The following is a 12,371-nucleotide window of genomic DNA, read 5'->3' on the forward strand; positions in this document are numbered from 1 at the left end:
GGTTTAATTTCATCACATAGCTCTTCACATTGATAAAAATGTTGTAACTGTTGTAAACCTGATTTTTTAATGTCCTCCTGTTGAAACTATTTTGCATGATATCGTTTCATTTGCAATCATACAGTCTCTCAAAATGTTTTTATACTTCACATAGCTTCTTCCTTTGTATGCTTTGTATGTTTAATCACAAAACAATGCAAGACCCGTTTAAATGCAACACTTAACCGGTATAAGAATGAACATGTCTTCTCCAATAAACATGTGCATCAAATTGATAGGCACTCTTAATTTTGATCTATATCAAAATAAATAGAAACTTGTATGATCAAACCAGTTTCTTTCATATTGATGTTTCTAGCATTTATTTGTCGAAACAACTAAGTATTGCAAACAAAAATTATAGTCTATATCATAAAATGCAATTTCAAATACCCAAAGTGACTTTCTTACCAATATACTACAATTTATTTTTATTTTATCAAATAATTATTGCGGGCCCAATTTAAATACTTTAAATGATATAAGATAACACCAGTCGCAGTAAACGTTTAGTTTAAGATGTTATATTATTTTCACTTTTTCATATTTCATTTACTTAGTTATTTCATTCCATAACTCACTCCACATGAGTTTTATATTTGCATATGAATAATTAATAGAAAACTAGATATATCAATAACATTTGTATAATCTGAGAATCTAAAGATCGAAACTTTCGACGAGTGACTGAACAACATAAATATATCAATTCAAAAGGACGTGCAGTGCAGAACTGCGACTTTTGTTTGTCACGAGTCCATTATTGTTCGGTATGTGATTTGGTGCATTAAGTTATTATCATTACCTTGACTTTTAATGAGTGTAAATAAGAAAATGTAAGGATATCTTGCTTGTGTAAGCGTTCAAACTTCGTTTCAATGATACAACGTCCTTGGATTTCTTAACATATGAAATTATCAATTTTGTAAATGGGAAAAACAACTTTTTTTCAAGGCAACTAATCTTATACATTGGTTTCCTTCAAGCATTCAAATAATGCTAAAACATAATCATTTTAATAACCAACTCACCTTGCCAGATGATTTGATACCTTTACATAAACAGAGAAAAACAATTAGCCATGCGACAAACAAACATATTAAAAGTTCTAGTCTTATTCCTCCAATATTTTCTATACCATCAGTGATCTGTAGTACTTTGTGTCTGAAAAGTATTGACAGGAAATATGATTATTTATTGCTACATCAAGAATAATGTATATGCGACTGGTCAATAAGTGAGAGATTTAGCTAGCCACAAAACCAGGTTTAATCAACCTATTTCTACATATGAAAATGCCTGTAATAAGTTAGGAATATGACAGTTTTTATCCATTCGTTTGATTTGTTTGAGCTTTTGATGTTGCTATTTGATTAAGGACAGTCCGTTTTAAATTTTGCCCGGGAGTTTTTTTTCATTTTTTTTTTTGTGTTAATGGTTGATTAAAACAAACAAAAATTTAATAATAGGTTAATCTGTTCGAAAACCTTTCAATACCCCCTTCAAGTAAACTTATCAACAAGTAATCATAGCTACTACAAAAAAAATATTTTTGCATCACTGTCGAAATAAATATATGTATTATTATTGCTTTCTCCAAAAGTTCATATACAGATATATGAAATAGAGAATAGTTTATTTTACTAGGTATTCCAGACCTGTATACTATTTGCAAGATACAATCACATTCATAAAACTTTGTTTTCAAGATTCAATAATTTTCATAATTTATCTGTTATACTGAATTAGAAAAAAAAGATATTTTAGTACGTGCAAACGGTTTTAGAGCTGTTTTTACATCCGTTGGAAAGGTGATTTTTTTTATCATTTTTATAGGGTTACTTAAGTCAAGTATTATAAAACACCATTCTGTATTCTTACGTCCAAAATTCCTCACTGGCAGTTTTCTTGGTTGCGTTTGAAGTTAATGTTCCATTTTGAATACCAAATGAGCTATTATATACCGTTCCATTTTGAATACCAGATGAGCGATTCTGTACATCATGACAATTAATTGTATTCCATTCGTTGTTACAATGACTCCATGGAAGCACTGACGTAAATGATTGGTAAAGAAAATACAGCACCCATGAAATAATTACATTGACGTACGTACAGTATATAGCTGAAGCAATCAATACGCCGTATCCAATACCTAAAAAACAAAACAAACAAATGAAATCTTTGAGAACAGAAATATAAAAAAACAAAACGAGGCATGTTTATTCAGTCATAAGATGACGAAAGTTAATAACATTAGGGCCTTTAACAGTTTTAGTTGTCATATAGACCAGTATAATTTGATATTTAAACTTTACATTTGAAAAAAGTAATTCACTCGATGATATGATACAGCACACGTAAACAAGGGATAATATAACAGAGAATTCGGTTTATATGCTTTTAAACATTTATAGGATTATAACAGAAATTTAAAAAAGTCAAAATCGTCCGATAATTCTACATCCTATTTTGCTGGTTATACGTTATTTGAATACATATTATCTATTTTACATTGAACGTCGCCAAATCAATAAAAGATCGACGAATGAGCGAACGTAATTATATTGAAGTTGCATTTATACTGAATAAAACTTATTTTAACAGACCATTTATTTTGAAATAAGTTGACATATTTTTTGTTGACCTCTTACAGTTGATATACTTTGCTCGGTTTTATGTGTACCCAAGTTTCTTTTTGCGTATTCAAATAATGACTATTAAACAGCAGTACTACTGTTACCTTTATCTATACCCTCACATCAAATCAATCGAAAATTATTAAATTTCCATCATAATCAAAAACATTTTAATAAAAACATTATAATATTTTTGTTAAGTTTTAGTCTTGTCAAGGTTGTCAATGCGACATATATTTTATAGAAATGTGTTAGAAATGCATCTAGCAATAGATAGGTATATATCTTCTATCTTTTTATTTGTATATACATATTTGTTTTGCCTTCAAATCCCTTACCTTTACGTCCAATTATTTAAACAGAGAAACCTTATCAGAATCGTTGTAGCTTATAGATGTTTTTTTATACACAGTTTTTGTAAAAGAAAAAAGAAGACCATTCGTTTACAAAATTTTGATTTTTTTTAAATACTAAGGCTTTTCTACCTCAGGCATAGTTTCATTATTTTCAACATTCAATATTGAACTTTTTTTTTCTACACGTAGTAAATCATATTTTTTCATTAGCTATCATACTCGTTACACAAATGAAAGTCTAATCATGTATGGTAAAATCAAGGATATAGCAGATTTTTTTTATTGAATTATATACCGCCTAAAGTTACAATACATATATAATATAATTGTCATGCTTCTGAAATAAATCATCAGTTTTAATATAAAAAGTTGAATGTGCACAAAAGTAATGACTGATTAGAAAAAAATAATATGGATTATGATGCATTTATGTTTTTTTCTAAGAAAGATGATTTTCATCCATATTCACAGACGATATATTTTTAGACAATTAAACAGCAAATGTACTGAGTAATCCTATTATGAGGGGCTTACACCCCTTGATAAATAAACTCGTCATAGATACCAGACGCGAGTTTCGTCTACAAAAGACTCATCAGTGAAGGTCGAATTCAAAAAAGTTAAAGAGGCCAAATAAAGAACGAAGTTGAAGAGCATTGAGGACCAAAATTTCTAAATGTTATTGTGTTTACCTTTCAAAAGTGGCGATATCTTCCAAACTGTTAATACACCACTGCTGGAAAACTGACCTAAAGCATACTCAATGAAGATTAACGGCAAAACACAAATAACCAGGAAAATTACGTATGGTATCAGAAAAGCACCTGTAAAGAATAAAAACAATACTAGTACATGTATTTATTAAAGTCCTAGGAATCTGGAATACCTATACAAACACACACACACACACATACAAAGGCAAATTAAAAGCATGATATATTTAATCAGTTATTACATCAAAAAGCATATACAAAACAAACAACTTACAGAATGTTCGAAATGATAATTTGTTTTAGAAATGAAACAATGCCTTATCCAATAAGAGACTTCGATTATGTATTCATGACGTTAAATTGTGAAAGGCGCCAACTTGTTTACAATCTTATAGACAAATCTTAGATAAAAAGTTAAAACGAAGGATGAGTTACATACGAGCCAGTTTTAAAGACGGTGCAAGATGGGGGATTGCTCAAGTATTAATTGTTGAAGCTAGCAAGTAAGCAATTGAATGTTTTATAACCAAGCATCCATCAAATGTATGAGTGATTTGATTTTCACATGTGTATTTTTGTTTTTCGGTATAATTGAATTTGGACAAAAGTAAATGTTTAGACGGATTATACTGCCTACAGCTAAACAATAATACTGCAAAGAAAATTTCGAACCTCCACCATTTTTATAGCACAAATAAGGAAATCTCCATATATTGGTGATGCTGACAGCATATCCCACACAAGATAGTAAAAAATCCAAATTTCCGCCCCATTTGCCACGACCATCATCTTCGTGTTGGCTTTCTGTCTGGCTCTCTGTCTTGCTTTCCGTCTGCAATCTTCCGTTCTTTTCCTAAATGAATGCACCATATATTTTTTTTAAATACTTGCAAATGAACGACTGAGATCATGACCCTTTATCCATAATTATGCTCTTCTCAATACCCCTTACTTTCAAAACAGCTGAGCTTTGTAATTTCGAATAGTATTGTGAGAAATCTCGGATAAGTCGAGATATGGTGTCAGTCCCCGAAAAGATCCCATTCGACCATACTTTTTAACTCGGATAAATAAAGTTGAACGTGTTTGATTCAAAATCTCATTACATACGTCGAGTATGTGTCGTAGTTTCCCAAATAAAAATGGAAAAAAAATTAACCCCGATATAAAAAAATATGTGGAAGGAAAAGATCTTTTTTTAAATGATTTAACTATATTTCTAAATCTTTTTTATTATTTATTTATTGTGTATCGATATGAATTTCTTAAATTATTAATATGAATTAGAATGTTTGTGTTATGTTTTTGTTTGACAACAACTTTGATGATTGACCATGCCTGAACGCGTAGTTTGTGGAACACAATATACCTAGAATAATTATTGAACGCATTTATCGACCATTCTCTATTAAATCTGTCAAGCTGAATGAATCTTTATGAAATTATATATCCATAACGTATCTAGTCAATAAAATGGTATTTTTTTTATACTGCGGATTCTTTATCATTTGTTGGATACCATAGTCAATTTTCGTGGATTTCGTGGGTACAGTTAACCACGAAATTAAATGTTCAACGAATAACAATATTTTCATAGGCTTGAACGCAGACCTCGGCAAATCACTTAATCAAATATCCACGAATATACAAGCGTTCCTCTATCAACGAAAATTAGTGCCCACAAAAATAAGTGATCCCACAGTATTTGTTGCTTGCTGGTGGAGTCAGTGCTTGTCATCGAGTGTTTTGTCAACTCGTACGGACAAGATTTATAAAATAGTATTCTTAAGATAACCGTTGATATTTTTTATATCGTATAGAAACTTAGTTCAATGTCCCTAGGCAAAAGAGAACAGGATTATATCAAAGGGACATTCAAACTCATACAAATGTAAGTCGAAAATAACTGACATAGCTAAAAACATATATAGACAAACAGACAAAGTAACGACAGTACACAAAGCAATACATAAAAAACTAGAGAATGTGCAACACGAATCTAAACACAAACTAGGGGTTATTGCAGGTGCCCCGGAGGGGTAAGCACATCCTGCTCTAATTTGTGTACAAAAGTGAAAATAGTGAAAAGTATTATTCGGTAGGTCAAATTCGGAAAAAGAGGAAAGGATTGTAGTAATACGACAATTGGAACATATCCGTCTTTATCTGTGAAACAGATATTCCAACACTTGGAACTCTTTGGTTTAAATATCTTCGTTTTGAGCAGGAACCACATATAAAGGATAGAATTATAGAAAACACAAGCACCTAAATATCTCCGTATGCAGGTGCTGCTGGAATGTTGCTACATAGAAATTAAAAGTTTACATTTGGGTTGTTGAAATCTACTCTTTTTATTTAAGTTTTGTTTTCATTGGACCCTCTCTCTAGATGGAAGACAAGATATTAGGTATCTGTTATATCCTTTATCTTAAGTTCGATGAAATAGATGCGTTCTACATACAGTGTAGTTTGATTATTTAGTGGCAGAATACATTTTTTAGCGAAGAGTGAAGTTAAAGGATACTGCTAACTTCTTTTGGTTCTTCCTAAAAACTTCCTGTATGGAGTCTGCATTTCATGAATAAAAGTAACAAGTCGACAAGAAGAGGATCACAGTGGGTTCTTATTGGAATGCTGATTGTTTGACGACAAATAAAATCCTCCAATAGCAACAAAAACGTTGTCAACTTAAATATCGAGCATCTTGATAATTTCAGTTTCAGAGAATAATTTGTTTAAATTAGGATGGATGGTAAGTTCTCTAAAATATCTTCTGAAGTTTTTAATATCCAAATCTGACATTACGTCATGGCTTTGCCTTTTATACTTATTTATGTCATATAGATAGACAGATATATATTTTTATTTTAAAGTTACACAACTTGGTACATTTACATGAAGTACAGTTGAATAAATTTCAAATCCATTAATCTTTTTTTTTATATCTGAGGCTTAATTCTTATTATATACAATGTAGTTTCAATTTATCAGTTGTGTTTAATAATAAAATGAGAAAATAAGAATGAGAGTAACTTAATAACTGTTTTTTGATAATGTAAGGGTTTTACATTGAAATATAGATCACCACGTCTTGATCTCGACCTCGAATGCACAATTTAAAGTCATACGAAACGAGTGACCGATAAAAAATAATATTATTCCAATTCTTGAACCAATGTATACATACATCATATCTTAGTCTTCTGTGCACGATTTTATCATTGTTTCCCCATAAATTTCGTATAATCGTCAAGTTTGATTTCAATCGGTCAGTGTTGTTGTGAATGTATGGCAGGTAATTAAAATTCGCGTTTTGAAGCCGAAGTTTAACGATTGTCACCTATTTGTCAACATCAACAAAAAAGCATGGATATTCAGCAGGTGTTTTAACATGTACACTCGGATAATAGTTTATTTTAAGGACATCCATGCGTATTGCGAACACCGGATTTTTACGAGATGGGTCTACACTAGGTGACTTTGAATACGGAAAATATGTCGGGGGGAATTGCTTCCTCGAAGAAAGCAATACAAATAAAGTAAACTTCTTCTAAATATGAACAAATAAAGACATTTTCTTCAGAAATAAGTATATGTACATACGTTTTATAATGAAAACCATCCATTGAGGTATAAAAAAACATATGCATTATTTTTTTAATTTGAGGTTTCTAATTACTTTAACATTACACAGCTAATCACCGCGTATTACTGAGATACTGAAATATTTCTTAACTAAATGTTTTACAATAACGATCAGTTATGCATTGTACACAGGTGAAACTTGGGTTTCTCTAGGCAATACATCTCATACCTCTATACAATGTACCTCAACATGAATGATGTTTTCAGTAAACGATACATCAACATGCTTTATCTAAAAATAAGAATGTTGTTTACATGGTGAAAAGTTTGAATATAACGGGAAACTTTAAAATACATTTCTGTGGATTAATTCATTTTCGTTCGTATCCTTCGAAGCCCCGTTATGGACATATGCGAATAAATATAAAAATACTGTACGCACACGTTATTATTTAGTGTTTACAAGCAGTATAAGTGTCTAATGTATCCAGTTATAAGATATACCATTACTTCAATCAAAAAAAAGGTTTGCGGTTACATTGGAGCAGCCAGTAAAAAGAATACGTCTTAATGATGTTAAGGGTAATCAGTATTTCATTGGAATAAGATAAGAGTTTTTAAGTATATTTTATTTTATTAGAATGTGTTTTGGCTATCCGTACTTTGGTGTATTTTTCTATTTGCTTTAATATTTTACTTTTTACTATTACAAATTCATAAACATTGTTTTCTATCGGTGCAGTCAAAAGTAATTTATCGTTATGAAATCTCTGACTGAATAATAAACTCGTGATGTATTGATTACGTTTGTTAAAATCCATGACATCAATACTCGCACAGGCATAACGAACGAGTTTGGATACATAAACACAAATGACCATCGCCGTTTTAAAAGGGAAAATTAACAAAGGGAATGAAAAATCGTCGTTTTGACAACAATTAAATATAGTATAGAGTCTCCCTTCTGAATTTGAAATGTCTAAATGTAGCAAATGACGTTCACCTACTGTTGTTTACTTCAGATTTATTTAAAGTAACTTCTTTTTTGTCAATTTCGGTAGTACATTTAGAGAACTGGATTATAAAAACGAAAAAAATGTCATCAAGATAACGGTAGGTATTCTGGAATGTACCAACCAAATGTAAAAATGACATGTCTTTACTGAGTAAGGTCATACACTAACTCAGATTCCTATCAATAAAGGCCTAGAAATCCAGTCAGTATACATATCATGGTTACTTTCCTTTTTCGTTATGGAAAAAACTTCAAGTTAATCGATTTACAGCAAACAAATTTGCGATGAGATCTTTCAAAAGACCATTTAATTAAATATGACAACTTGCATAATACTCTATATCAGCATATGGTTTTGCAAGTGCATAATTTATTCAATAGTTTAACGTGCATAAATTATTGATAAAAACATAAAATTTCTGCTCTAAATATTTTTATAAATAGAATGATTCAATATGAATAATAGGCATGTATGAAGTGTTATGTTTTAACTACTTGGAAACTGTTCTGTTTATGGGTTTCCAAGTTGGTTAAAAAAAAGTAATGTTTAAAAACTTTTAACGAGACAAATTGTATACTAACTGCTTTACAACATGTTACGATATGTTTAAATTATGTTTTTTGAAATAGATCAAATAACTGTTTGTATTTTAAGTCAATGTCATGCATTTGAAAATTGTATTTTATTACGCAGTATCAACAGATTGACCAATTGGCTTCATTGCCATTGTAAGCTACTAGTACACAGAAAATGTAATTCCCACCAGATGAGTGTGATATTATTTCAATTTCCGAAAAAAGAAAAAAAGGAACAATTACATTCATTTACTTTCAATTACACATTACACTATCTCCTTTCGTAACATGTAACAACAGTAAACTATCTGGGAGTAACAAACCGTTCTAACTTTAAATAGGAAGTTCACATAAACAAAAGAGGGATATCCAAACTCATAGTTTTAAACAACATATGCAAGAAAGCTAAAAGTACCAGGGGCGGATCCAGCCATTTTAAAAAGGGGGTTTCTAACCCTGGACAAAAAAGGGGGGGGGGGGTAATGGTTCCAATCACATGTTCCCACTCAAATACATTGATCGTCCAAAAAAAGGGGGTTCCGACCCCCAGACCCCCCCCCCCTCTGGATCCGTGCCTGAGTACTGTAAGCTTTATAAAGAGGAACCTGCATACTATTCCAACATCAATTAAGATCACTATCAAGATGCTTGCTCTGTTTGGTACTCTTATATCAATTGTATTTTTAAGATTAAAGGAGAAATGCCAGTGTACGGAAACATCCTAGGCGTTGATTACATGTTACAACACCTTGAATGACACAGCCTCTTTCACAGAAGAAAAGATCTACGATTGGTAATGCTGTATAAAATAGATAATTCTACAAAAAAGACAAACAAAAATAATTTGTACTTATAAATTAGTAAGCTCGTTAATCCAAAAGGTCAAAATCGAATACGGAGTCTCTTATGCCGATATCCAAAAAGACTATTCAATGCTGTATACAAATATGTCTGATTCTGTCATAATAACTTAATTGACTGAATGAATTCTGTTCGTATCATTGTATGTTCAAGACAAATATACGTAAAGACTATTTTACTCAATTTACCCCATAATCCTGTAAATATAATGGCTAGTCACAAATATATGAAAAGATTAATGATTTCATCATGAAAATTTAAAGTTCTGGTTGAAGTATGATTTAAAAGCAGTGCACTACTGATTATATCTCAATTATCATATGTTGGAAAAATTGTGTTTCTTCATGCACCTCTTTGTACAAAGTTATTACACAGATATCAGTTTGGTAAAAAAAATATCCACATAAGGGCTCAGGAGTATGCGCCTACATTGTTTATCAACAGCAAGATTGATTGGGCGAATACTCTTACCCTTTCGAATTTGTTTGTGAGGTTAAAAACACGGTTATTTCTATCTGTAATGATTTTTGTCTCATATGGAGTCATACCAAATCTCTTCGTTTATTATTTTCAAGTTTAACAAGCAGAAAATGTAGGTTTAAGATGCTTGATAAATAATGAGCTCTTTTTTACGTTCCAAGAAATATGCGATAGTCTATATAACTATCGTATATAATGACTAAACAAAACAAACACAAAGACGATGTGGTATGAGTGCCAATAAGACAACTCTCCATCCAAGTCATAATGTATAAAAGTCAACCATAATAGGTCAAGAAAACGGGGCCTTGGCTTCTTATTCGAGCAAAACACAAATAACAATTAGAACTGAGAATGGAAACGGCCAAAGAGACAACAACTCTACCTAATAGTGAATAACAACACAAGGCCACCTATGGGTCTTCAACGCTGCGAAAAATTCCCTCACTCAACTAAATATCTATTTAATACCACCTAAGGCGGGTCTTGAAAGTCTCTTGCAATTTAAAGATTTTCCGGTGACATTTCCCATGTTCCCCTTTGGTCTATTGTTTTTTCTCTCTGCTCTTTCAAATTTTGGCCGAATGTCACGCATTTGCTTTGTGATAAATAGGCAGTACTCCATACTGATCACCATTAAGGTTGCCTTACCTTGTTTTAGGTGAATTTATCCACTTTGAAAACATCCCTTATTTTACTTTTTATACTTAAAAAAACAACTTGGTATAGCAATGTTTGTCTAATGTTTTACTTACATACATAGTAATAAACAAATACAAGTACAAGTGATTAATCCAGCTCTCGAAAATAACAAAACAACTTAAAACAAAAAATCCTATTATATATTATCCAAACAGGTTGATGAGGTGTCATATATATGTAAACAAAAATGTATAACAAACATCATAGCACTGTTTAACTATTTTAGGTTTAATGTTTGACAAATGTGTAGTTACTTTGATTTATGCTTTCGTGTTGATAGTACATTTAAGTATAAGGTATCATTTGCATCTGGTATTAAGCCGTTGAAAGTTTACACGGTCGGGTATGTCACTAAAAAGTATTATTAGCTTAACATGCTTAACTAAAATAAATATATCAAAATTAAAGCCACTTGTAAAAACAATGTATTTGGTAAAATTCTTTGTTTAACCAGAGACATATATACACTGTGTATATATGTTTCTGGTTCAATGTTCATAGAGAATAATTGTGTTAAATATCTATAATACACTTATAATTTATTGTTTATAGCGTTTTTATGTATAGGTCATGGTTTGCTAGTTGCTTTAAATAATTTTTTAAGAAATAATTCATGCATGAAGTCATTGCAATGGCCAGGTCAGTTTTATGTTAGAATTTCATTCCGATCGTTAGATAGTAAAGAATCTTTATCAAAATGGGTATTCAAGGTGTTCAGTAGGGAATCTTATATGTCTTATAATTAGTTCAATGTCACATGAAATATCTAACACTGACTATTGGTTTTATGGTTCGCTACTCATCCACTACGGTAAACCAGACAGCTTGAAGGACACTGGATTTTAATAAGTTGAAAATACAATTCATAAGAATAAAATACATAAATAAATCAATACAATTATAAATGATCACTGAATGCTGATATATGCTGTATATTTTCAAGTTAAATCCCAATAATGACAAAGTCTCTTTCATCGACGATCCCGCCAGCCAGGAACAACCAACTAAAACGAGTAAACTCGGTCAAACTACATTCAATACTAAATATGTATTGGAAAAAAGTTGGAAACCTGTGTCGAAACCTTATGGTCGGAAGACCGTCTCCAGAGGTATACTTGCACAGTATAAAAAATAATATAGAAAATTATTCGAAACAATACGCAACTAATCATGAGCAGACACATAAATTAAAACTAAAAATGTTACATATCTGAAATAGGAAAAAAATAAACTTGACACTACGACTGTTGTGAAGAAAGTGAAATCTTTCTAAATATATTCCCGCACATGAAAGTTTTCACGTGACCAAATTAGAAAATTCATACGTATCGATAATTCAAATGTTTCCCACTATTCGTTGAAACGCGGGAAAATGTAATTATATGGTTCGCTACTCACCCCC

The 12,371-nt window shown here is 31.0% G+C and overlaps 1 protein-coding gene across 4 annotated transcripts in view; it reads right to left on the reverse strand.

Moving 5' to 3' along the window:
- Window positions 1–12,371, reverse strand: part of LOC134697088 (sodium- and chloride-dependent glycine transporter 2-like) — a 32,867-nt gene that overhangs the window by 9,670 nt on the left and 10,826 nt on the right. For 3 of the 4 annotated variants that reach the window (XM_063559121.1, XM_063559122.1, XM_063559124.1), the window contains exons 2-5: window positions 4,420–4,600; window positions 3,727–3,858; window positions 1,921–2,194; window positions 1,071–1,203 (exon numbers count right to left, since the gene is read on the reverse strand). In XM_063559121.1, the coding sequence (XP_063415191.1) occupies window positions 1,071–1,203; window positions 1,921–2,194; window positions 3,727–3,858; window positions 4,420–4,600 (720 nt within the window). Of the gene's footprint in view, window positions 1–1,070; window positions 1,204–1,920; window positions 2,195–3,726; window positions 3,859–4,419; window positions 4,601–11,022; window positions 11,097–12,371 lie in introns of those variants that run through there. The other variant, XM_063559123.1, reaches the window with a different exon arrangement.

The sequence above is a fragment of the Mytilus trossulus genome, chromosome 14 (genome assembly GCF_036588685.1).
Source record: "Mytilus trossulus isolate FHL-02 chromosome 14, PNRI_Mtr1.1.1.hap1, whole genome shotgun sequence".
NCBI classification, from domain to species: domain Eukaryota; kingdom Metazoa; phylum Mollusca; class Bivalvia; order Mytilida; family Mytilidae; genus Mytilus; species Mytilus trossulus.